This window comes from Fusarium flagelliforme, assembly GCF_020744385.1.
Source record: "Fusarium flagelliforme strain FIESC 12 MPI-CAGE-AA-0113 chromosome Unknown B0J16scaffold_5, whole genome shotgun sequence".
Lineage (NCBI taxonomy): Eukaryota > Fungi > Ascomycota > Sordariomycetes > Hypocreales > Nectriaceae > Fusarium > Fusarium flagelliforme.
The window spans coordinates 152,278-175,739 of record NW_025763507.1 but is presented as its reverse complement, the minus strand read 5'-3'; the positions used below and the strand labels follow the sequence as shown (position 1 = coordinate 175,739).

The 23,462-nt window shown below is 47.4% G+C and overlaps 11 protein-coding genes across 11 annotated transcripts; 5 read left to right on the top strand and 6 right to left on the bottom strand.

The window, feature by feature from the left end:
- Nucleotides 1–510: 510 nt before the first annotated feature.
- Nucleotides 511–1,529, top strand: B0J16DRAFT_343513 (uncharacterized protein). The gene has a single exon (XM_046128054.1). The coding sequence runs from the start codon at nucleotides 561–563 to the stop codon at nucleotides 1,482–1,484; it is 924 nt and encodes a 307-aa protein (XP_045980747.1). The 5' UTR covers nucleotides 511–560; the 3' UTR covers nucleotides 1,485–1,529.
- B0J16DRAFT_343511 (uncharacterized protein) lies at nucleotides 1,519–3,150 on the bottom strand. The gene has a single exon (XM_046128053.1). It carries the CDS (start codon nucleotides 2,991–2,993, stop codon nucleotides 1,644–1,646), a length of 1,350 nt encoding a protein of 449 aa, XP_045980746.1. The 5' UTR covers nucleotides 2,994–3,150; the 3' UTR covers nucleotides 1,519–1,643.
- A 295-nt stretch (nucleotides 3,151–3,445) lies between these two features.
- Nucleotides 3,446–4,804, bottom strand: B0J16DRAFT_306101 (uncharacterized protein). Its single transcript, XM_046124777.1, has 3 exons — nucleotides 4,477–4,804; nucleotides 4,068–4,431; nucleotides 3,446–4,019 (listed from the first exon to the last, which is right to left on the bottom strand). Exons 1-3 carry the CDS (start codon nucleotides 4,705–4,707, stop codon nucleotides 3,595–3,597), a joined length of 1,020 nt encoding a protein of 339 aa, XP_045980745.1. The 5' UTR covers nucleotides 4,708–4,804; the 3' UTR covers nucleotides 3,446–3,594.
- Nucleotides 4,805–5,524: 720 nt separating this feature from the next.
- Nucleotides 5,525–7,170, top strand: B0J16DRAFT_270721 (uncharacterized protein; the record flags this gene model as incomplete). Its single annotated transcript, XM_046123552.1, has 2 exons — nucleotides 5,525–6,157; nucleotides 6,217–7,170. 2 exons carry the CDS (start codon nucleotides 5,525–5,527, stop codon nucleotides 7,168–7,170), a joined length of 1,587 nt encoding a protein of 528 aa, XP_045980744.1.
- A 455-nt stretch (nucleotides 7,171–7,625) lies between these two features.
- B0J16DRAFT_343505 (major facilitator superfamily domain-containing protein) lies at nucleotides 7,626–9,629 on the top strand. The gene is made up of 6 exons (XM_046128052.1): nucleotides 7,626–7,927; nucleotides 7,979–8,281; nucleotides 8,326–8,465; nucleotides 8,517–8,524; nucleotides 8,573–8,895; nucleotides 8,951–9,629. Exons 1-6 carry the CDS (start codon nucleotides 7,819–7,821, stop codon nucleotides 9,499–9,501), a joined length of 1,434 nt encoding a protein of 477 aa, XP_045980743.1. The 5' UTR covers nucleotides 7,626–7,818; the 3' UTR covers nucleotides 9,502–9,629.
- Nucleotides 9,630–10,092: 463 nt separating this feature from the next.
- B0J16DRAFT_343504 (uncharacterized protein) lies at nucleotides 10,093–12,021 on the top strand. Its single transcript, XM_046128051.1, has 6 exons — nucleotides 10,093–10,326; nucleotides 10,370–10,734; nucleotides 10,777–11,470; nucleotides 11,518–11,615; nucleotides 11,664–11,763; nucleotides 11,813–12,021. Exons 1-6 carry the CDS (start codon nucleotides 10,131–10,133, stop codon nucleotides 11,938–11,940), a joined length of 1,581 nt encoding a protein of 526 aa, XP_045980742.1. The 5' UTR covers nucleotides 10,093–10,130; the 3' UTR covers nucleotides 11,941–12,021.
- Nucleotides 12,022–12,304: 283 nt separating this feature from the next.
- B0J16DRAFT_363262 (cytochrome P450) lies at nucleotides 12,305–13,861 on the bottom strand (the record flags this gene model as incomplete). The annotated part of the gene is made up of 1 exon (XM_046129862.1): nucleotides 12,305–13,861. One exon carries the CDS (start codon nucleotides 13,859–13,861, stop codon nucleotides 12,305–12,307), a length of 1,557 nt encoding a protein of 518 aa, XP_045980741.1.
- An 825-nt stretch (nucleotides 13,862–14,686) lies between these two features.
- B0J16DRAFT_270482 (general substrate transporter) lies at nucleotides 14,687–16,340 on the top strand (the record flags this gene model as incomplete). The annotated part of the gene is made up of 3 exons (XM_046123546.1): nucleotides 14,687–14,911; nucleotides 15,008–15,193; nucleotides 15,243–16,340. 3 exons carry the CDS (start codon nucleotides 14,687–14,689, stop codon nucleotides 16,338–16,340), a joined length of 1,509 nt encoding a protein of 502 aa, XP_045980740.1.
- A 399-nt stretch (nucleotides 16,341–16,739) lies between these two features.
- Nucleotides 16,740–18,383, bottom strand: B0J16DRAFT_400502 (Alpha/Beta hydrolase protein; the record flags this gene model as incomplete). Its single annotated transcript, XM_046132522.1, has 5 exons — nucleotides 16,740–16,804; nucleotides 16,854–17,042; nucleotides 17,096–17,173; nucleotides 17,224–18,111; nucleotides 18,161–18,383. The coding sequence occupies 5 exons, from the start codon at nucleotides 18,381–18,383 to the stop codon at nucleotides 16,740–16,742; spliced, it is 1,443 nt and encodes a 480-aa protein (XP_045980739.1).
- A 1,280-nt stretch (nucleotides 18,384–19,663) lies between these two features.
- Nucleotides 19,664–21,414, bottom strand: B0J16DRAFT_343500 (S-adenosyl-L-methionine-dependent methyltransferase). Its single transcript, XM_046128050.1, has 9 exons — nucleotides 21,221–21,414; nucleotides 20,985–21,172; nucleotides 20,897–20,938; nucleotides 20,784–20,850; nucleotides 20,697–20,724; nucleotides 20,634–20,646; nucleotides 20,492–20,581; nucleotides 20,099–20,441; nucleotides 19,664–20,044 (listed from the first exon to the last, which is right to left on the bottom strand). The coding sequence occupies exons 1-9, from the start codon at nucleotides 21,314–21,316 to the stop codon at nucleotides 19,808–19,810; spliced, it is 1,104 nt and encodes a 367-aa protein (XP_045980738.1). The 5' UTR covers nucleotides 21,317–21,414; the 3' UTR covers nucleotides 19,664–19,807.
- Nucleotides 21,415–22,042: 628 nt separating this feature from the next.
- On the bottom strand, nucleotides 22,043–22,831 carry B0J16DRAFT_343498 (AhpD-like protein). The gene has a single exon (XM_046128049.1). The coding sequence runs from the start codon at nucleotides 22,770–22,772 to the stop codon at nucleotides 22,140–22,142; it is 633 nt and encodes a 210-aa protein (XP_045980737.1). The 5' UTR covers nucleotides 22,773–22,831; the 3' UTR covers nucleotides 22,043–22,139.
- Nucleotides 22,832–23,462: the final 631 nt, after the last annotated feature.

Genomic DNA, 23,462 nt, shown 5'->3' with positions numbered 1-23,462 from the left:
ATGAAGATTGAGAGGGGGAAAATGTAATCTCAGCCCCAAAATGAATCACGTTGATGAAGCCACATTCGGCTAGTCTGCCTTTTTGGTCATGTTGTTTGCGGCTGAGTCTAGACTTAACATCATTGGTTGCTAGTTTCAGCTGGCTGTGGTCGAGGCTTAGCAACATGGTATGTTTATCTTGGAAGACGTAATTCCCCAAGCGTAGCCTGAACAACCTAAGCAGCAACTGAATTCCAAAGCCTTTTGCCTGATTTAACCTCATCTGCCATCTGCATACTCACTGCCTGGCTCACTTACTTATCAAGCACGTTACTAAATAAAACGTAGTATAGCTGAGATTATGATCAATGACGTCAGTTAAGCACGAGCCAATACTCTCAATAACGCTATTGAAGATAAAGGCAGAATTTTCAACTGTGATGAATACGCGTATTTGCCCCAATTACTCAGCCCCCCGCATAATAGAATAGCGCACTTTCCCTTCAAACATATAAAGGTTGTTTTGTCGCACATCAATAGACATTTATGCCATTTCGAAACAATAAATCTACCCTGCAATAATGTCATTTACCTCAATCACCATCATTGTGGCGCCCTACCATGTTGGCATTTACGATCATCGCGTCGGCGGCGGCCCTCTTCGCATCCTCTCCCACGGCATCGATCGAGACCTCAGCAAATTAGCTCCAGTCTCATACATCAATATTGGTCCCGTCGACGAGTTTGAGGGCGAAATTGGAAGGACATTCGAGATCCTTCGTCGTATCTCAAATGCTGTATCAACAGCCGCCAAGAACAACTCGTTTCCTTTGGTACTCTCTGGCAACTGCTACGCTAGCGTCGGAACTGTAGCTGGCCTGAACCAAGCAAATTTGATTGGCTCTAAACACGGAGTTCTCTGGCTTGATGCTCATGATGACCTTGATACTCCATCCACTCATGAGAATGGATATCTCGATGCTATGGCTGCCTCGATGTTGGTCGGTACCAGTTGGCATCAGCTGATGAAGACCATCCCTGGCCATCAGCCCGTCAATGTCAAACAGGTTATATACTGTGGACTGCGGGATGTATCTGAATTGCAGGCGCAGACTATCGAGAAAGCCGAAGTAGACGTTGTTTGGGGAAAGACAGACAAGAAGGTAGATTTTACCACTGATCTTGCTGCAATTCTGGATCGAAGAAGAAGCGCTATTGAAGATGTCCATGTTCATCTCGACTTGGACGTTCTCGACGAGACACTAGGCCGTGTCAATGAATTCCCGTCGCCCGGTGGCTATCTCCCTGAAGACTTGCTCGGTGTGATGCAGATGATACCTGCAAAAGTGAACCCGACTTCGCTTGTTGTTTGCTCTTTCAATCCCCGCCTGGAAGGAGGCGACACGGTGGCTAGGCTTGCTTGTCGGGGTATCCTCAAGTTTATCCATGGACTTAAAGAAAAGGGTATTCTAATTGCAGAGACTGAGCAGGGACCTCGATATTAGATTACAAATACAGGTATAGCACCAGAACAGCTCAACCAACACGACGTTAAAATCACTCAACTGTCAATTTGGTCCAGCACGTAACAACTACCTCAACTCGAAATATTCCAGCCAATTATTCCATCGCCTTCTTCCTTAGTTTATTCGTCGATCGTTCAATTATTCGTCCTTTTTGTTCTCATCCTCTTCTTCAAACTTCCCCTCGTCCTCCCCCCCTTCAATCTGAGTCGTCTCCAACTCCGCCTGCTCCTCTTCCACGACGCCATTCATACTCTCAGCCCCATAGATCAGTAATTCCTGCTCCAAAAGGGACCGAATCACAACCCGGGCCTTCAGCCCCTTGGTAAGCTTCTCATTCAGCTCATCACCATACTTCTGCCGACTAGCTCGCTCATCATCGCTCAAGGGAACAGGTGCCTGGCGATCACGGCCCTTGCCCATGAAGTCAGGTGCTAGATACTTCCGATGTTTGTTCGAAGATCTCGTCACTTCATCCATGGCGGTTTGGTTGAGGCCCAGGATATTGTTAATACCGAACGAATGAGGATCCTCCAGCGCCTGCACCGCTATACCAAACGCAATGGACAAAAGAGGACCAACGCCCGGAACCATGCCGAGAGCAGTGTCAACGAGCCGAATGATGAGATCTCTGAGAAACCTTGATGGCTCATAGGGTCGCCAGCCAACTTCGACTCCAAAGGTTGCGCTGAGGACTTTTGCCAAGTCAATCTCGCGAAGGAAATGGGGATGGTGTATGACTTGGGTAGTGCTGGTCCACTGTAGCCAAGACGTAGCACTCACGACCAAGTCATCGCGTCGGTTCTTGGACTGGAACAAACGATGATCTGGATTGCGGAGTTTATGAGGGATGGACAGGTAGGCAATGATGTCGGGCACATGGAAACCCCAAGTGGCACCGTCGATCCGGCCAAGACCGGCGTGAGACGTCACGGGATACCGGGTGGCGAAGTTTCCATTCCAGTCTGTGATCTGGACACTATCCCTGTGTCTGAAGTCGATGACAACATAGGTACATAGGTTGTCGAAAGCCTGGTCCGTTCGCTGGGTGACTGGGAAGTAGATGGCTCTAATAGGGATTGTAGCGTCGATCCAAACCCATTCGGTCTCCCTGCTCTTGATCTGAATTGGACGAAGGATGTACTTACGCGGACCGCCATTTCTGAGATCGCGGCATTCGTCCCAGTTTCCACTGTTAAGGTGACTATGCATGGCTAGCATGCGCTGAGGGTTCTTGTCTTTGCTTTCACCCACCCAGAATCTATCCCAATCGCCGTAGCGCGTATTATTAACTCCTTGAGCTGTTCCAGACCTCCATTGCGACCTCATGTGAGACCTGCTTTGACTGCCAGTTGCGACCCAGCCATTCCAGTAGTACTCGACTAGGATATGGCTGTAGAAGTATCTCTCGTTATCGGCGTTCCAACCCTTGTCGAAACTGAGGGAGCTTCTAACAAAATAACACTCGCCTTCAGGGTAGTAGGATGCCATGATGATTGATGAAGGGTACGAGAAGTTGGATATTGATGATGAGAGAGTTGTGAATCAGATGGAGAGGGGTCTTGATATACTTGATCAATCATCTGGGAGATCACAACTGCCGAGCTGTTCGTTTTTCCGGTCAGCAACTCATGCATCTGGGGTGACCCAAACCCCGCGCCAAGACGGGAAAGAGAATACTGACATTGCACTACTTCTTGACCGTTTTATACCGTGACTGCTTCCCCGCACCTCCCGAAGGCCCATAACGCTTTTGTCGAACGTTGTGGCAAACTCAGGTGCATGTTGAGTAGCAGGTCATGGTTGGAATATCAGTAGATGATCTGATCGGGCCGAAATATAATCACAGCCTTAAGTGGTGATACAATCACGGCTAGTGAGATCATTGTTGTCCCGTTCGCGATACTTGGTCTAAGCAAAGATTTGCAGTCACTCTTGTGTCTCAATAAATAGCTGCGCTATAGGCTTTAAACAACTACGGTTAACCCGCCACAGGGTACTACGAAAAGAACTTGTGGACCTAGTGAAAGCGATATCTAATCTGACTACTCCATACATACATCCAGACTATGCTCCCATGCCGTGCAGAGACTTAAGCTTCAACTGTAGACTTGGCTGGGGGGACAAAGGTCTCCTTCTTATAAACCCCAGCACGAGCATAAACATCCTTGTACTTCTGCACAACATAGTCCTCCACACTGATAGGGGCATACTTCTCTTCATCAATACCCTTGCGACAACTCTCGATGCACCGGATGATAAAGTCCGGGTTGCCGTTGTAGTTGAATGGAATAGAGAAGCGCTCTTGGCCTGAGCGGTTGATCACGCGGTGAACGTTGGACACGTATTTGTCGTTGGTCCACTGCTCGAATAGATTTCCCATGTTGACGACATATGCGCCTTCTACTGGTGGTGCTGGGTACCAGTCTTTGACTTCCTCGTCCCAGACTTCAAGGCCTGGCACGTCGCCTTGAAGGAGGAGTGTGATAACTCCAAAGTCACGGTGAGCACCAATACCTGCAAGGCGTTAGATAATTGAGTCTGGAAAGAAAAAGGCATCCGTACCTCGCTGGAGAGCATGTGCATCAGTAGGCTGAGGCGGGTAGTGCAACAGCTTGTAAAAGCACATGGGGTCAGTGCAGAACTCATCAAAGTAGTTCTTGTCATAGCCAAGACTCATGGCCATGGCACCCATGACTTCCTCAGTAAGCTTCATGATGCGATTCAAGTAGTCCATGCAGGTGCGACGGAAAGGCTCCCCCAGTGCCTGAGGCCAAACATTGGGCCCATGAGCGAACTTCTCTGCCTTCACCTGAGGATGGTCGAGAGGCAGATCACGAGAGACATAGTAGCCTTCCTTGAGATCCGGCTTCGTGTTGGCTTCGATCATCTGTCCGTGCATGACCTCGTAGCCACGGTTATACGAGTTCTACCTTGGTCAGTACACAAACTCTCCAACGGGCGTTTTACTTACGAGAGACTTGTCAAGTTTCATCTTCTCTTCCAACGGAAGATCGAAGAATTCCTTGGACACTTTGAACATTTCTTTTTGTAGGCTGAGGGGGATGTCATGGTTTACGATCTGGAAGAAGCCTTGGGTGAGGCATGCTTCTCTGATTTGGGCTGCGCAGTGTCCCATGCGCTTTTGGTCTCCGGAGAGATAGTCGGAGAAGTCGATTACGGGAGGGGATTTGGTGGAAGGCATTTTGGGCTTTCTTGGAAACTTGGATATGGGGATAAGAAGGTTGCATAGATGGACTCTTGTTTTGTCTCGATTCTTGTCCCAGATCCTCGGTCGAGGCATCATATTTATATCATGTCAACAGTCTGCCTCGGGCCTAGAAACACCACAGCTCTGTGCAACAGTCGCCATAGGACCGTCGGCCATCACCAACCTTGTAGACCCACGTCATATCATTACTTCTGTCATCGGGATACCACTGAAGGATTACAGCAATCCCCCAGTCTGCGCATATCTTACTAGAGTATAATGTTGTCATCACCAACTTTCAATTCATAGACGGGCGTAACTTCTGGTCGAAAAAAGAACGACGTTGCGGCTTTCCTATTCCGTTGTAAAATGTCAGCATGTGAAAGTCACAGTAATATTCTCTCGGAGATACAGCCAGTAATGATCTGATCCTTCGGTTACGCGGCACATCAATTGCTGGCCCGCAATGGTGACTTGTTTCGGGGTTCTCTGTAGTTGCAGGGTATGGAACGAAAGGACCGTTTTTGTCATTTGTATCCCGACAGGGTTTTGTTCCTTGGCTCGGTTTTCTCGTCAAGCATCATTTGGAATGGCATGATGGTGGCAGAATGAACAGCCTTGCTTGGGCAGGGCCTAGAGAAAGCCAAAAACTGTACTTTTTGGTAACATAATCAAATTGAACAAGTTTAAAAGAGTCGAGTCTCGATGAATGTCGCAGCCTGAATATTGCCATGCAACAACAAATCGACAGGCCTGCGAGATCATCCCCTCCATCTCAGTATTTCCCAACCTTAACGAACTTTGTACAATTATGCACGTCGGCATTGTAGGCGCAGGTATATCTGGCCTCTATACCGGTCTGCTACTATCTCGCGAAGGTCACAAAGTGACCATTTTCGAGGCAGAGGACCGTGTAGGCGGGCGAATCTATACCCATCGCTTTACACCTCAAGCCCATTCCCAAGATGTCTACTTTGAAGCAGGAGCAATGAGAATCCCCCGGTCCTCGCTGCACTCCAAAGTCTTCGATTTGATCCGCTATCTGAACACTCACAGCTCAGTCGAGAGTCGCATCGAGCTGATCCCATACATCCTTGACCACGAAAACAACAAGTCATTTTTCCAGGGTCAGAAGGGACTACTGCAGGACCCTGGCTGGTCTGCTAAGGCGGGTCTTCCCTCGGGCTTCTGCAACAAGACCCCGCAGCGGCTCCTTGGCAGTGTGGTAATTCCCTGGTTGACGCTTCTACGTCAGAACTTTGACGACGGGTTTCGGAAGGTACTCATGTATGATGAGTATTCTTTTCGGGCTTATCTACGCTCTGTTGCTGGATGGCCCCATGAGGTCATTGAGTTTGTTGAGCTCTTTTGTTCGCAGACGAATCAATATGATTTGAGCTTTACTGAGATTATCATGCAGAACCTGGACTTTGACACGAAGGACGTAAGTCTCAAGTACCATTGATCTAGAAAAAAAACATAACTGGACTAATAAGCTTATAGTGGGTGACTATCCGCGATGGCATGTCGCGAATGACACAGTGTGCAGCTAGTCTTGTTGGCTTCGAGAATATCCGCCTCAACACAAGGGTGGACAGAATCACCAATTTAGACGACGGGCGCGTCGAATTATCGGCCAAAAGCCTACACCAGTCCACCACCACGGCATTTGACGCCGTAGTCCTAGCAATCCCACCCGCCGCAATCCACAACATAGTGGACCGACCAAGATGGTCCTTCATGAAAGAACAAGCCATCCGCGGTGCGCACTATGAACCGCTCTACAAAATGGGCATGCATTTCCGCACTCGATTCTGGGAGCAAACCGACAGGTTTCCGTGTTTTGGGGGCCAAAGCACGACAGATTTGCGGTTCCGATGGATTGTGTTTCCATCCAATGACATGGGCAGTAGCGGTAGCGGTGTCTTGCTACTGTACAGCTGGATGTCGGATGCAGCCAAATGGAGCGGTCTGTCGCAGGACGAACGCGTCAAGATCTGCCTCCATGATCTGAGCAAATATTACGCTGACGATCCCGAAATTGATGTATACGAACAGTACATTGAATCCTTCTATGTCCTATGGACAAACGAGTGGTGCGGGGGAGACGCCATGTATCTCCCTGGTCAATTCTCCCGGTTTCACGAAGTAGCCAAAGCCCGCGAGGGACAAATCTTCTTCGCGGGTGAGCATTTGTCCAAACATCATACTTGGGTAAGTACGACGCTACTACGACTAAGCGGTTTAATTGACTTTGCTTGGCAGATTGCTGGGGCGATTGTTTCGGCGTGGAGAACGACAGGGGAGGTACTTGGACGGGGAGTTGCGGCGCTGGGCCGCGAGTACTTTAGTGCAGATCAGAAACGGGCCGAGAGTAAGACTGACATTAGCTCCCGTCTGTTCAAAGCTTGTGTCATCCCGAAGCATTTGAATGTGCAGTATGTTGATATGTTTTGATGGGGAATATCACTTTAGTCAGCGGCGTTAGATAGTAGTCAGTGATTACCTTCGAATGGTTCTTTTAGCAAAGAGTACAACATAACAGGGATGTGAAATCCAGCAGCGGTAACCAAATGAGCAACGTGAGAGGTGAAGGAAGATTATTGTTACACAGACTGGCATCCGGAGACTGCAGAACCCGAAGTTCATTTACATGTCACAAACAAGACGTCAATTAATACATCTCTTTTTCGAGCAAGTTTAACCTCTGCAGATCCTTGCAAGGTGCCCGGATAACGGCATCTTGAGACAAAGTCCCCTTGTTCAGGGTAGATCTCTTACCTTTTTAGCGCCCAATCTTACTAGCACGTCATTTGAACTGGTACAAACAATCGTTGTAACAAGGAATTGACTGTAAGCAGTACAAACAAATACCTGAATTTCATCACATCATATCATGTGCACCTTCCTCTTTCACGCAAGTCAGCGGCATTTCGTCGACACCTCAACAAAGAACCATCAATCACTGTCATCACGGGGACTCCAGTGAATGATCGGTGTTTTTTTCCAGACATTACAATTGTCGCGCCTCCAACAGTTCCCCCGCTGCCCTTTTCCAACTCCCTATACAATTTCTTTGTCTTGCCGTCAGCACCAAATGCCATCATGTCAAGCCAAGTCAATGGTCAAACAGCACCAGAAACCATCACTTTAGACCACGATGAGAATCCTTTGAACTTCTCTCCCGCGCGACGATGGACCTGTACTATCATTGGTTAGGTCTCCAATTCATCAAATGACCAATAAAATTGCTGACTTCTGACAGTGGTATTCATGACTGCGACTATCGCATTTTGCTCATCAATCCACACAGCCGCCATCTCAGCCATCGCGCAAGACTTGGGCTGTTCTAGCACTGTCGCGACTCTGGGTGTCACCACATTCCTACTTGGCTTCGGAACAGGTCCACTCATATTTGCACCTCTGTCAGAAATCTACGGACGAAATCCCGTTTATCGGAGCACATTATTACTCTTTGTGTTATTTAATATTGGCTGCGCTTTATCGCCCAATGTCGCCGCCCTTTTGGTGTTTCGCTTCTTGTGTGGCTTCTTCGGATCTCCTACTGGTAAGCTGCGCTGTGTAAATGGTGAGGCCTTGCTGATAAGATAGTGACCAACTCTGGTGGCTCTTTGACCGACTTGTGGCCATTAACCCATCGTTCCGTTCCTCTCGCGCTGTTTACTGCGGCAAGCTTCCTGGGTCCGGTCATTGCGCCGATTGTTGGTGGCTTTTTGACCGAATATGGATCTGTACGTAAATCTAGCCTCTGTATGCTGAATGTTGCTAAAGACTTCTTGTAGTGGAGATGGTGAGCTCTCTCTTGTCTACATCGATCCACTCATACTAATACACCTAGGGACTTTTGGCTAGTATCCATCTTGAGTGGTGTCATCTATATCACTATGGTCGTCTTTCTACCCGAAACCTATGCTCCGCGGCTTCTTCAAGAAAAACGGCGGAAGCATGGCATTCAAGAACCACATCAAAAATTGACCGTAATGCTTCGTACTAACATCACTAGACCAAGCATCATGTTTCTTACTGAACCGATCCTGCTTCTGCTCTCACTGTACATGGCGTTTATTTACGGCATACTGTACCTTGACTTTACCGCGTACCCGTATGTCTTTCAGCAGACAAGGCATTGGGACGCCGGTATATCTGGTCTAGGCTTTCTAGGTAAGGATACATTCCAACCCATTATGGAGGTCCTCTGCTAAGCATTAACCTTTAGGTATCGGGACTGGAATGGCTATTGCGACCGCCGCATCACCATATATCAACCGCGTTTACGCAACCTGGGTCAAGAAACTCGGTGGACCCAGACCCGAAGCTCGCCTGCCCCATCTGATTCTCCTCTCGTGGCTCGTTCCGATAGGACTTTTCTGGTTTGCATGGACAGCCGACACTTCCATCCACTGGGCAAGCTGCATCATCTCAGGTATACCTTTCGGCATAGGCTTTGTGGTTCTATCCCTGGGTATAACATCATATCTCATCGATTGCTACGGAAAATATGCTGCCAGTGCGCTCGCCGCCAATGCGATTCTCAGGTCGGCGTTTGGAGCAGGATTTCCACTCTTTTCTCACCAGATGTACGACAAACTAGGCGCTGCTTGGGCCACGTCCACACTTGGGTTCATTTCAGTGGCTCTGGCGCCTTTGCCTTGGGTCTTTTACCGCTTTGGGCCACGAATCCGTGCGCACTCCACATTTCACCAAAGAGCTATAGAGCAGGAGTTCGAGGTAGCAGCTACAGTAGACGAATCCAAGAAGGAAGGATGAGGGATAAATACCATTTAATCTGGCCACGACATTAGTTTCATTACTTGTCGCGTTTCGGCGCACACCCTGTGACCAATACGTCTGGCAACAGTGGAGAAAGTTTTTTTCTTACACTTATATATCTTCACATCTTGACTCCCTCCACTGCTTGAATAAATCATTTCTTTTTGTCAATCGAATCAGAGGGCACGCCCACCAGCAGGGGCAAGTTTCACCATCAGTTCATGGAAGGATTCTCAGCTTCTCTACCTTGACAGCCTCATTTGGTATGTGCCTAATTTGAATTGAACGACTTGATAACCGACCTTCAAAAAACCCAAAAGGGGAAGAGCTGCTTACTACTACTGAGTTCATGGGTTGGTAGAAGCCACAGACCATCATTCACCTAATGAGTTACTTTGACAAATAAACTTGCAGCTGAAAAGCCAGAAGAATTTTATCTACCACCTGCGCCTGAGCTCTTATTGAGGTACAGCTACCCTATACCTTCCAGTGGGAATAGTATAGCCAATTACAGAAGCCCGTCTTTAGTGCTTGCTTATGACCTCAACTTCCCCACACCTGTTTTTTAACCTGTGTCACCTGCCTAATATTGACACCTGCATCTTACAACATCAACATTGCTTCTCATGAAACGAGTGAAATGCTGTACTGCCTGTCGCCGGCGACATAGGAAATGTGTAACACAGCCCGGAGCCTCTCAATGTGGCACCTGCCTCGAGTCGGGGCAGGAATGCCTGTTTGAGAATGACATTCGGTTCAAGCATAGCCATTCAGAAACTCACAAGGAACCAGAAAGGAAATGGGCAAAAGTCCCATCCAAGAGTAAGTCATTTGCGATTAATCAAATCCATGCTAAAGCTTGCAGTCGCTTTCACGACACCGCAGGGAATTGACGGTTTGGCGTTGGAGGAGTCTGACGGGCCATCTACCGCAGATACAGATGTCACGACGCAGCCAGTAACTCAGCCTATATCTGGAACAATGATGGATATGTTCATGAATGAATTTGCACCTCCCAATCAAGAAGCTGTACCTCTGCACCAGGAACAGAATCACTGGGAATCACCTTCAAGCTCCATCACCAGCCCCCTAGTCTTTGACTCGAACGGATCGCCTTACAATCCCTCAATCCAAGTTCTGCCTGTTCAACTTCATGCTCAGAGTCCCCTCGAGTTAACTGAACGAGAAGCCTTTCTCTTCATGACTTATATCTCTAAACTTGCACCCTTGGTAAGTCCCTGCCCTTAATCATTGCGTTGGCTAACAGCCAAGTCTGATGCCTGTGACGATGCCCGTCATTTCGAACTCGAAGTACCCCGACTCGCTATTCGCCAACCCATGATAATGAACGGCCTTCTAGCTCTCGCAAGCCTCTACGATGATACACCCAACGATGTAGAGAGCACCTTCTACCACAACAAATGCATAAAGCTTCTTATTGAAGCTTTTGCTCAACCCGCTGAAACTTGGGACTCAACGCTCCTTACAGCTGTTGTGATCGCGCGATTGTATGAGGAGAATGACAACGAGACTGATTCTTATTACCACCATCTCAGTGGAACCCAGAACCTGTTGAACCACGAAGTCATCGCTAGGTTTGTAATGCAAGGCGGGTTAGCTGAAGCGGCAAGTTGGGTTCATCTCCGACAAGTTATCTATATCTACGTCGTTCGCAGAAGACCTATCCCGATATGTCTCGAAAACTTTGAGAGGTCGACTGTGTTTAGAAGGTGTGATGATTCAGCGTATGCGAATAGGGCGGTCTATAACTTTGCCAAGATCATGATGCTGTTTCTGTCAATGGACGGCCCGGATGGGAATCAAGAGGGTTTTGAAGTCATTGAGACGGAAGTTGATCAGTGGTATGGTGCTAAACCCATGTCTTTCAAACCTGTGTTTTATAATGCGGCGCATGTCACAAGTAACAGACCGTTTCCAACCCTTTACTTTGTCGCGTCAGTACCTGGTAAGTATCTGTTCACATTGACCTTTGGATCATCTAACATACTTGAGTTGTCGCAATGCAGTATTACTACGCAGCCAAGGCTGTTTTGTATTTACGTCAGTGCAATGGCGTGCAAAACCACAACCACGACAAGCAAGAGCTCGAGGTATTTCCAGATTCTGCCGTTAATTGGAGACACCTAACAGATTGCCAGATGAAGATTTCCTTCTACCTCTGCATGCTTATGGGCCTTGCATTATCCAACACGCATGTTGTAAATGCATTTTACCTTCCTGCACATATGCTTTCACTCTGTACAGTCATCTCTTACTCCGAACGTGCGAACGACTGCTAACTATCTAGGTGGATATTGTATAAAAGACCTTTGTGAACAAACGCATGCTATATCCTACCTTGAGAAGGTAGAAGAGGCGATTAAATGGAAGACGAAGGGACTTATTGCGACGCTGAAGAGGGAATGGGGGAACTAAAACAAACTGGAGCTGAGGCGGGTGGCTTTGCTTTATTACTTCTATACAGTTTATGGAAAGGTGGTGAATAAAGATTGTGAATCATGCTGAACTGGCTGATAATGGGTAACAGGCAGCCAGAACTAGTAACCAAGATGTGACTGCGACACTATCATGAAGGACAACCATAACGAGGGTTTGTGTGACGAAAAGTGTTGTTTTATTACGCATTATCGGGCATCTCATTAGCAGATGTGTCACTAGCAGACCCAGAGTCGTGGCTGTGACACTGGAGGATGGCTGTATAAGCAGAGTTATCTTACGACGATAATATGAAAAGAAAAGTCCTGTTTGTTCCATTCTTTCTATTCTCTTATCTATTCTCCTATCTACGCCAGATCTTAACGGGCAATTGTCCCATGATCAGATTGAAAGCCTCGAACCGCGAAACCTGAAAGTCCTTGGTGGGCATCGCGAAATTATAACGGTGCACTAAAGTACTAAGGACAATCTGCTGCTCCAAATACGAAATATTCCTCCCAATACAGCCTCGTGCACCAGCAGAGAATGGAATAAAGAAAGGCTCCATCCTCTTTCGCTCGAGTGGATCAAGCCAACGCTCTGGTTTAAACGAATAAGGCTCAGGGTAAATAGTCTCGTCATGGTGAGCGTTCCAGATCGTCATGGATACTGAGGTGTTACCCGGAATCCAAGTACCCATGATGTTAGCACCATCTGGTGGCGTGCGTCGCGGAAGGCCAGAGGACACAGGTGGGATGAGGCGGAGACCCTCGTCGAGACAAGCCTTGAGATATGGAAGATCCTTGACTTTGCCAAATGGTGCTATGACATCATCCTCTTCCATGATTCCAGCAATCTCCTGTCGCAACTTTTCCAGTTGTTCAGGATGACTGATCAATAGTTGAAGAATATGCGTGAGGGCAATAGCTGTAGTTTCAGCCCCAGCATCGATGATTGCCGAGGTCTCTGCGACGATCTCACCCCATTCAAGCTCATTGGGTACACCGTTCTTATCGTGCATGAGACAAGAGAAAAAGTCATCAAGCTTCTCACCAGCCTCGTGTCGTCTGAGCCGTTCTTTGGCTTGGTGGTTGCAAACGTCACCCCATGGAGCGCTGGTGACCCAGTAGCTCTTCCACTTGTTAGGAACTACCTTGGTGATGCGACGTAGCCATGGGTAAAGCTGGTATTCCCAGACAAAGACGGACTTGACCATGGCTGAGTGATTCTGAGATTGGCGATATCTAGCAGGATAAAGTGTACCGTCGGGCTTCTCGGCGATGACTTCATCGGTGCCGGTATCAAGGAGGGTCATCTTGGATGAAAGAGCAATGAAGTTGATGGCTTCAATGGTCCATAGGTTGATCCAGTTGTTGAAGTCAAGCGTAAGGTCTTCCGGAGCTGGGTCAGTGTTTGGCTTGAGAGGTGCAGTACAACGAGGGTCGAATGCATCCAAAAGACGCTGAGTCGTGTAGCGAACTTTGAATTCCCATTTCTCCAAGTTTCTTGTCGCAAAGGCAGCAGAAAGAAGTCTTCGCTTCCTGCTGTGTTCACCTTTGTCAACCACATCAAAAAGGTTGCGATGCGTCCCAGCAAGAACGGACTCTTTGTGATCTTTTGTGCACTTTGTCTGATGACCGTAGATGTCTCTGATAGCTTGTGGATGATTGAAGGATAACGCGTTGGGTCCAATTCTTAGAATGGCTTGGCTGCGACGCTCATGTTCAGCTGCAAGGGTCTCAGACCGCTTGCCTGTGTGGCTGAGATAGCAGTGGCGCAGATCAGTGAGGGGAGATAGCCATGAGAAGTTCTCAAACTGTCTGAGTCCTTTGGGATCGATAAAGTATAAGATGATGGGGTAAATAAAAAGTCGAATGAATAAGGCTGCAATGGCAGCACCGAGTAGAATAAGTGCGATCATAGTGTCGAATGTGTTTTCCTTGATGTTGCTGCTTCTGTTGACGAGGAGGAGTTGCTTTTTTATATCTTGAACACCTCTGAACAATCAAGAGGTGGAGGCGATGCCGACACCGAAACAAATCCATTATGTCTGTTTCCAATACCAATTCTCAGGTCAATTTCTATTAACAGTTAAAATCCCCGCAAGATGTTACCATTCGGTCTTTCGGGCGAGCCAAATCTTTGTTGATGCAGGCACCCGTCAGGAGGAATGAATCTCCTATTTCGGTAATGGCTGGGCTGGATGTGGGGGGGCGCGTCATATGCTTCAGCCTTTGGCCAGGAATAAGAATTTATTCCGCGGACAAGGGACAGTTTAGTCTCAAAGACGGGGGTGACAGTCCACGCTAGCGCGAATATTGTCGTTCTCCGCATGTGCTTGGTTGACCAGGGCAGCGCCTTGGAGAAATGAGGTGGAGTATCAGCCATAAATCATATCCCGCGGGATAAAATGCCTGATATGGACCGTCCTCAAACTCAATCTTCTTCTAGACCGTTAATCACAATGGCAAACAAGGATCTAGCCCCGGAATCTCCCCCAGGTTTTTGTTTGCGGGGAAGTGGACCAACTTGATTTTGAATCTGCTGTATTTGACTCGCAGACCATGCCGAAGCATTGACTCGCAACGATAACTTGGATATGGCAGCGTGAAATATATAAAACGATCCTGCAGTGCCAGTATCCCAAATCATTCATGCATTCTATCCCAAGATCCTCATATCCTCTTTCCTCATAAGTCTCGCCCATTCTTACTCTCTGATCTCCTGTAACTCCAAGCTTGCCATCATGGAAGCTGAAACCCATTCTTCAACCGGGAAATCACCCAAGAGTGATATCTCGTATGAGAATGTGGAGAACGCTACCTCTGGGGAACACTCTCCCGTGGTTCTTCTCGACGAAGATATCTCTTACGGTCGAGGTGGAATTCGCGGCGTTATTGAGTCTCCTTACATCTTTGGTGTAGCTTTCTTGGCATCCATGGGAGGTTTCTCCTTTGGATATGACCAGGGAGTTATCTCCATCGTCAACATCATGCCTCAGTTCCATAAAACGTTCCCTCAAACCGAAACCCCGTTCGGAAAGGGCTTCATGACTGGTATGCTCGAGCTAGGCGCCTTTATCGGCTGTCTATTCATGCCTACTCTTGCCGATAAAATCTCGAGAAAGAAGGCTCTTTCTATTGTCGTTGTTATTTTCAACATTGGTGCTATTATGCAGACAGCTGCCAACTCTTATGGTCTTCTTGTCGCGGGAAGAGCGATTGGAGGCATTGGTGTCGGGACGCTTGCAATGGTATGAAACAATCGCTCTTTGGAAATACAATATCTAACTTGGATCCCAGGGAGCCCCAATCTACATATCCGAGATCGCGCCCCCGAACCTACGAGGAACACTTCTTGTGCTGGAGTCAGTGTCATGTGTCATAGGCGTAGTTGTGTCCTTCTGGATCACCTACGCGACACGTGAGCTGCCTGGCGAGTTGTCCTTCCGTCTGCCGTTTGGTCTTCAGATGGTGTGCAGCACTATTCTTGGAATCGGCATCCACTTCTTCCCATACTCCCCACGATGGCTCGCGCTTGTTGATAGATCCGAAGACGGCCTCGAAAGCTTGGAACGACTCCGCCGACTGCCCAGAACTGACCATCGTGTCCAGCAAGAGCACGCCGGCATCCGTAACGAGGTAGCAGTACAGAAGGTTATGCAGGAGAAACGTCATCCTGGAGTGACGGGTATCAAACTCGAGATTCTTTGCTGGGGTGACCTCTTCAAGAGGAACATGTGGCATCGCACTTCTATCGCAGTTGGAGTCGCCTTCTTCCAGCAGCTCTCTGGTATTAACGCATTCATATATTATGCCCCGACTCTCTTCCAATCACTTGGTCAGTCGACAGAAATGTCGCTGATTATGTCTGGAGTCTTCAACATGTTGCAGCTTGTCGCAGTGACTCTATGCTTCTTTATCATTGACAAGGTAGGACGACGACCATTGGCCATCTTTGGTGGTATCGGAGGAGGCACTGCTTGGGGTATCATGGCTGTCCTTGTCGGCGTATACAATGACAAGTGGAGTTCTAACCCAACTGCGGGCTGGGCTGCTGTGGCCATGGCATTCTGCTTCATTCTTATCTACGGAGTTTCTTACGCTCCCCTCGGTTGGGCGCTTCCCGCAGAGGTGTTCCCTAGCTCTTCTAGGTCCAAGGGTGTAGCTCTTGCAACAGCCACAGTTTGGCTCTTCAACTTTGTTGTAGGCGTTGCTACACCACCTATGATCGAGAGCATTGGGTTTGGAGTATACATCTTCTTTGGATCCTGGTGTTTCTTGGCTGCTGTCTGGGCGTTTTTCCTAGTTCCTGAGACTAAAGGAAAGACATTGGAACAGATGGACCAAATCTTCGGCGACAAAGCGTCTCAAGAGGAGATGATGATAGTAGGACGATAGGCACCTGAGACTTCCGTAAAGTCTGGTTCCAGTTAGGGTGGAAATGAGACGATTGTAGCATCATTAACTAAGTTGATCGTTGAGTTTGTACTTGTTATATCTTGTGTTATGAATGGAATTTGAAAGCTATCTGCTTGTCTTAAAGTTACCAGTCCTTGTAAGCTTTTACTTTACTAAACATATTACCTTCAGAGGTTATCATGCTGCTGTTAATATTTCTATTATAAGTTATTGCCTCGGTAAAATGAGTATTGATACGGTAGTTTACTACCCTGCACCCTCTTAACTAACCATATTATGTACTTGAGAGCCTCTTTCTCTACACCTAGCTCCCGTGACAGCTCGTGCTCTTTTCTTTATTTATACATGCAGCGTGAAGAGATCGCTGAACATGACATGTCAAGTGGAAGATATACCCTTTCGCTGCATCGTCTGCTCGAACACCTGAAGCGCAAGTTTAGGTTCTGTGCACGCATTAGCACCGGAATCAATAACTAACATGATCCTACTTACGGTAATAAGAAACATAATGCCCAGCATTGTTTACTTTGAGCCAGCTGAAGTTATGAATCGACTTGAAGGTCCCATGAAGTTTGCCGTCAACCGTAAAGTTCTTCGACTCAGCAGAGGCAAATTGCTCATGTCCATGCCAATTGAGGGCGCTCACGGCTTCAAGAACGCCTGGCCAGCTGCAAGACCAGTCTGCTCACACTAGTCAGATAGTCAAACCGAAAAAAACAAAAGTAAAGTCTTACCAGCATCACCCACCCAGATGAGTGTAGTAATGTTGCGATTTATGACATCTGCCAGTGCATTTGAGAACGAGCGTGCATCTGTATAGTGTGTCAGTATACATCCCTATTGATAGATGGCTGAGGATTACCATCTCCCGTATCACCAAACTTGTAAAAAGTTTTCAAATTGCACTCTTCAAACTCTTTATGAGCACCAATCTTCTTCCGAACTTCCGGTCGATTGAGGTAATCCACGTATGTCTCACTAGGATCAACATCCTCGCTACCGATTCGAAGATCGTTCACACCAAAGTCCACCCCACTCGCTTCGATCAATTCGTCATACATGATCGTATTGCAAGTAAGACTAGCATTGGCACAAGCTTCCATTTGTCCTGTTGTTTCTGTGCATTTGTTCAGTAGAGGGACGCATCTCGCCTCATATAGGCTGATGAAGTGCTCATAAAGGCTCTCATTGATGAGCTGCTTGTAAGGGTTCTCATAGGCGTATGTAGCGTAAGCCTTGAACTGAGCAGTAGGATCGATCCAAGGATTATTGATACCTAAGGCGATCAAGTTGATCTGGTGACCAGATATAAGCCCCTCTCGGATTTTGTCATTTTGTCCAAGGAAATAATCCGCAAATTCTGGACCGTAGTGTCCGCCGTAAGACTCAGTAAAGAGCCCAAAGTCGCGAGACGTATATTCCGGAAAGTTGTCCAAGAAGGCCTGCATAAAGGTCCAGACATAAGGCGCCGCAGCGACAGTAGTATTTATACCCTTGATACCCTCGATGCCCTCGCTGAAACCTGTACCAAATGGCTGATCGATATATATCATGTTGGCATACTCGTTCCACGAGTAAGGGTTAAGCTCCGGCTCTAAATTATTGCCAACAAAATGGCAGGGCCCGTTTTCCTGAAAAATGCCAATCTCGGAAGAGCACCCGGGACCACCATTGAGATAGAGAGCTAGAGGAGCTTCTCTGGGCTTATTGCGGGCCTCGAAGAACCAAAACCACATGCTTGTGTTCTGACCTTGAGACTTTCAGTATCAATTCGTGGTAATAGGTTTTGGCATGCTCACCATAATTGAGATAGCCCGAGTACTGGTTCACTCCAGGTGTGGTTTCGCAGATTCCCGAGTTGGTGATGTATTCGAGAGATGACTTGGTAGCCGCGTGCTCGAAAACAGTAAGATCAACATCACCGACAGCTGGTATAGTAAATTTCCTGTTGACCCTTAAATGTGCTGCTGAAAAAGTAGCAAGCACGGACAGGATCACGGTGAAGGGATTGCCGAACCGCATTTCGATGGTACTTCACCTGCTTCTCGCGATCGACAGTCTGACATGTACAGGATGGGAAACATTGCTTTTAAGTAGTCCCCTACTGTAAATTGGTGAAGAGCTACCAATCGTCTTTTTTTTTCTCTGGCCACGCGTACGCCGGGCCCCTCACCGGACACTTGTTACGCTGTCTTGCTAATTTGAGACCATTAAGACCAAACCCGGAAATGGCCCGTGGAAGACCACTCAGGGGTTGAGGCTCAATTCCCCACGTAGTACTCTGTCGGCATTCTCACACGGCTGATTAGTTTTGACCCACACAATCCCTACACCCGAAAGTTTCTCGCAGACTTCGTTTCATAAAAAGCGTTGTTGACGAGTTGTATTCAGATAACCCGAACATCGGAACAATGTCTTTGTTTGCGCCCTCTTGTAAACAGTGATTCTTCTGCATGAGCCTTTTGCAGTGAACTGACTGTAGATGACGACAGGAGGCTGATAACGGTAGTGGTAAGTTAACGATGATCTCTTATCGCACATCTGATAACGCAAGTTAACCAATTATATGTTGTAGAAATGGTGTTTTAGTCGCTGGGGCTGCTGCCCTTCCAATTTCGCTTGACTACACTGGCCGTTATCTGATCCGACCTAACTGCCGGACCTTTGACTAGAACAGAAAGGGCTGGCCCAAAATTGATTAGTACCTATTTTGTCAGCTGAATCGACAGACTGCTATTTGACCGAAGATCATAGTCTACCAGAGATGATAGGCCCAAGAAGATCGACATCGAGACATATGGAAATGTCAATGCGGTGATCTGGCTTTAAGTTGCAAGTCCATCATACCTTCCGAAGGGTGAATGTCAAGATCAATTCAAGACAAGCACATTGTCTGTCACTTTTCATTGTCGGCGGTGGCTTGGACTCGTGCAGGTATGACTGACATAGGTCCTATTTTCGAGTTTTTTCGAGGCGTAAGTCCCCAAATCTGACATAGGTCCTGTTGATGAAACTGTTGCGCGGTTCACTCGGCCGCAGATTAAATCCTGTCGAACCTGCCCCACCTAGAATTGATGATCTTGATTAAACCAGCACGCGACGCAATGGCCCGTAAGAGACCCGCAAATACCCATCAACACCATCAGGCAGTCTTGTACATCTAGACACTCGACGTTTTTGGTTCGGCCTGCATCTAAGTGGTAAGTAATCTTTTCTGTTACAAGACCCCTTTCACCGAAAGGTCTTTTTACAGAATTCAGGATATATTATACTTAATTGATCTCCCATGATACGTTTGATGGGTCGAAGCCCCCAGTAATACAGTATAGATTGATCCTGTTATTGACTACAATACCGAACCATAGGATAATAACAAAGAAGAGTGTCTGGTACTCGCTTCAAATGTGTCCAGAATTGCGTCAAACGTAACGCCATCCACCGTCTTTCTAAAACTCAGGCTTTTGCCCGTACACAATCCTCTGTCTGAAATAAGGATGATGTTGACGTGACCTAATCTCATGCCGAAGCTGGGTGCATAGAACTCTCACTTGATCCTCAGTCCACCCTAAAAGCTCACAGGCTAGGAAAAGCAGATAGCCCTCATAATCTCTTTCCAGAGCGGCCTGCATATACTGGCCTACCTGTTTGAGTCTTGGTTCTGTATGCCAGCCTCCAACAGGTGCCTGATGAGGAACTGTCAGTTGTATTCTGGATGTAAAGTTTAATATCAACGTTACCTTCAAATCCTTAACGTGGATATTCACGAAACCTGCTTCTTCCATGGACTTCTTCTGTACGTCCTCTTGGATAATGGCAAAGCTTCTTCCCGCTCGTTGACCACCTTCTTCGAATACTTGACCCCAACGTTGCATCGCGCTTCCATCAGGAATAGAGTTATCATCACTTTCCATAGTTGAAGAGACCTCATAACTCTCAACCCAACCACCCGGAGCACAGACGGTAAAGGCTTCGCGCAAAGTTGCAGTCCAGTCCGTGATGCTACCTAGCATGAAGCGCATGTGGATGAAGTCAAAGGTATCAGGGTTAAAGGTCCATTCGTCGTTACAATCTTCGATTTCACTGCAAACTGTTAGCTATCATCAGCGTGTTATGAAGATTGCAAGACTCACAGTCTTAGATTTGAAGGGACCCAGCTGGGCTGAATCGGGCTGATTTCAGTGGCGACTACCTCGACATGAGGATGCTCATTGGCAAAGTCGCTACGCATCATGGTAAGCCACAGTGACATCAGTCCTCGTGCAAATAACTCACATAGCCCAGATGCCTGTTGATAGTTAGTTTAACAGCGCAAGTTGACGACCAAGATATTCATACCAGTTCCTGTCCCAATATCTAGCACTTTCTGTCGGGTCTATCAGCGAACCACATATTGGTGATATACTGAGGCCAGTCGTGACTTACCTGGAGATCAGGTCGTAAATGAGCTAGGTGGAGCTTGTCCTCCAGTAACAAGAGCGTGAAATGATGGCTGGATCTTAGCAAATAGCGGAAATCTGGGACGAGTTTGCACTTACGCAATGTCCAGGGAATCGCTTGCTTGTTCATCATTCGATGCCCTCGATCATATCAGCCAGAGTCAAAGTACAGTGCTTAGACGCCTACCAGTACTGAGCCGTGCCTATGTCAGAATGATAGGTCCTGCCATGCAGAATTCGATACTCAAGAATGCTTGAGCCTAGTGAATAAGTAGAATCTGCCAGATCAGACCCCAGAGCAGAATCTAGATCCGAACCAGTATGGCCAATCGACATCGCATCATTGCCTGCGTCGTCGTCTTCTTGATCATCATTCTGAGAGTCAAATCAGCAAAGTCAAGCAAGAATTACGCCACATCGCACCTCCTGGGCTTGCTGGAGATTTTGCAAAACTTCCCATGCTGGCGTCGGAGCCGGTTGGAGGGTCAAAGCTGGAGTTCCCACTGGTTCATCAGCCATGGTGACAATTGCAAGCTTAAACAAAGTTCGAAAGATACTAAAGCTACATTACGCTCCAAGGGGGAAGAGGGGGTTTTAACTATCTTGTCCCGGTGCGATTACGACAACCGTTGCTTATTCCCTTCAGTGGCGCGGGAGGTCCGGGTGTAACGCTAATATTGATAAACTAGACGCAGATGGACAAGTGCTAAGTTGTGGCGCTAGTGGTTAAACCCGTTCAAGAGACTTTCGCCAACATCCCGGACGCTCGGACTTTGATCGTCAGTCTAGCGGCTTAATGCTGGCAGAAGCCACCCGAGTCGTCAGCTTTCGATGACCGGCTGCATTCCGCGGTGAATCCCGTGCAAAGTCGGGGCATCGACACGAGGTGATATCTATCTTATCAGAAATGAAAGAACCAATGACAATATTCTTAAATGAGCCCTATGCTAGCGGATGTGGGCGACAGAAGAGAGGACAGTGGAAGCGCTATTCTACTAACCCTAACATTCCCGAATGGGACATAAGGAAAGTGTAAGAGGTGGTATAGGGTATCCTGGTCGGAAGTCACAAGGGGGACACCAAAAGGGTCACTCGACAACCAGAGATTACATTGTCAAGTATCGATCACGATAGTGTAGCTGGGTCAGGTAACGAGCAAAGCGTCAACCGGTACCCGGAATTCTCGGGGTCTTCAGTCAAAGACGCCTTTCTGCTGAGTACACATTTAGCGGACGACATGATTGAGACCAGCATTCAAAAAGATAGATTGCGATATAACAATGATTCAACAGTAGTCATCCAAGCGGTTAGGTCCGCTAGGCCACACTTCAGCCCTACTTCTTTACTCAAGATTTTTATCATCAATCTCGACCCCCAACGCAATCATCAGACGATTGGAATGCGAGAACCAGCCAATAACCTCTATGATCTCCACAATTTCCTCTTCCTCATAGCCCACTTTCTTTAACTCAATCAACTGCTGCTTTCCAACTCCTTTCGGATTAGATGCCAGAAGCTCTGAAAATGCTGCCAAGATTTTGTGCTTCTCACTCAGATCGCCCACAAGGTGCCAACCAAGTGCGATCTTCTTGGCTCTGAGTTTTGCTGCATTATCTTTACCCAGGGCGGCCGTGAGTCCGTGTGTGTGATACGTTTGACAATAGCCGCAGCCGGTGGTATGACTGACTACAACAGCAACGATCTCACGGTCAATAGCATTGAGCTTGGTTGTTTGGTCCGTGAATAAATCCTCGTAGTGGGTAACGAAGCGGCGAAGGGTATCGGGATTGAGCGCCAAGGCTCTGGTCCAGTTATCACCGTGATGGGCTTGAATGATTTGTTGAGTCGACTTAGAAAGGGTGGCTACTTCTGGCACCCGCAGACGCGAGATGGAGCGGGTAGAGGGAAAATAAAGTCTGCTTCGGATATAACTCGAACCACGAGGCGTGGATCTTCTGAGGGCAGTGGAGAGCATGACTTAGGGTCTATCGTCTTGACTGACAATTGAAGCAAACAAAAGAAAAAAGGATAAAGAATAAAAAGGCCAAGCTGTCTTTTAACACGATGGCTGAAATGACGACATGTAGCCTAATGTCTCACCATATCCAACAAATTCACGTGATAGTAACCCCCCCTGGAAGAAGAACGAGTCTTATTGGTAAGTGACGATCACAATAACCATGTCAGGATGTAAATGAAATGTAAAAAGACAAAATAGCCACCCTTTTAGACGCACTGGTAATAGATCTAATTATTCACAACGCGTTCATGAATCGCCGCTTCTCGGCAAATACAGGCAACGTACAGCGCTCTTTGAGCGGTTCGAAGTACCGCAGAAAAAGCTTTACTGTACTCTTAAGAGGGTTGTTTGGATTATGTTCGATCTTCCTGGCCTGTGCTACGATGATATTATTACGCGGAATAGATTCTATTGCTGCAAAGTGTAAAGTGGTTTTGTTATGACCATGTGTTGAATAGATTTGTATGTTTGACTGCTCAATCAAGAGCATTCCCAGGTTTATAAAATGCGCAAGAACCTCAGAGATGAAAAGGTTTAGGTACGTTATGGCCACTTAGACTATTATTTGCGCAAATTCAGTTTTCAGTATCCTGCACTTTACGGACCATCATCATGTGTGGTCTTATCATGGGTTGCAACAGTTAC

What these genes read in the sequence shown, in the direction of transcription:
- B0J16DRAFT_343498 (XM_046128049.1), bottom strand. Translation starts at nt 22,772, where the DNA reads ATGCTCTCCACTGCCCTCAGAAGATCCACGCCTCGTGGTTCGAGTTAT.
- B0J16DRAFT_343511 (XM_046128053.1), bottom strand. Translation starts at nt 2,993, where the DNA reads ATGGCATCCTACTACCCTGAAGGCGAGTGTTATTTTGTTAGAAGCTCC.
- B0J16DRAFT_343500 (XM_046128050.1), bottom strand. Translation starts at nt 21,316, where the DNA reads ATGGCTGATGAACCAGTGGGAACTCCAGCTTTGACCCTCCAACCGGCT. An exon ending in ATCTCCAGCAAGCCCAGGAG is followed by an intron (nt 21,173 to 21,220) that starts GTGCGATGTGGC and finishes TTTGACTCTCAG; the next exon opens with AATGATGATCAAGAAGACGA. An exon ending in ATTTACGACCTGATCTCCAG is followed by an intron (nt 20,725 to 20,783) that starts GTAAGTCACGAC and finishes TAGACCCGACAG; the next exon opens with AAAGTGCTAGATATTGGGAC.
- B0J16DRAFT_343505 (XM_046128052.1), top strand. Translation starts at nt 7,819, where the DNA reads ATGTCAAGCCAAGTCAATGGTCAAACAGCACCAGAAACCATCACTTTA. An exon ending in CTTCTTCGGATCTCCTACTG is followed by an intron (nt 8,282 to 8,325) that starts GTAAGCTGCGCT and finishes CTGATAAGATAG; the next exon opens with TGACCAACTCTGGTGGCTCT. An exon ending in ATCTGGTCTAGGCTTTCTAG is followed by an intron (nt 8,896 to 8,950) that starts GTAAGGATACAT and finishes ATTAACCTTTAG; the next exon opens with GTATCGGGACTGGAATGGCT.
- B0J16DRAFT_306101 (XM_046124777.1), bottom strand. Translation starts at nt 4,707, where the DNA reads ATGCCTTCCACCAAATCCCCTCCCGTAATCGACTTCTCCGACTATCTC. An exon ending in TGAAACTTGACAAGTCTCTC is followed by an intron (nt 4,432 to 4,476) that starts GTAAGTAAAACG and finishes TGACCAAGGTAG; the next exon opens with AACTCGTATAACCGTGGCTA. An exon ending in TGCACATGCTCTCCAGCGAG is followed by an intron (nt 4,020 to 4,067) that starts GTACGGATGCCT and finishes AACGCCTTGCAG; the next exon opens with GTATTGGTGCTCACCGTGAC.
- B0J16DRAFT_343504 (XM_046128051.1), top strand. Translation starts at nt 10,131, where the DNA reads ATGAAACGAGTGAAATGCTGTACTGCCTGTCGCCGGCGACATAGGAAA. An exon ending in GGCAAAAGTCCCATCCAAGA is followed by an intron (nt 10,327 to 10,369) that starts GTAAGTCATTTG and finishes TAAAGCTTGCAG; the next exon opens with TCGCTTTCACGACACCGCAG. An exon ending in CTTTGTCGCGTCAGTACCTG is followed by an intron (nt 11,471 to 11,517) that starts GTAAGTATCTGT and finishes AACATACTTGAG; the next exon opens with TTGTCGCAATGCAGTATTAC.
- B0J16DRAFT_343513 (XM_046128054.1), top strand. Translation starts at nt 561, where the DNA reads ATGTCATTTACCTCAATCACCATCATTGTGGCGCCCTACCATGTTGGC.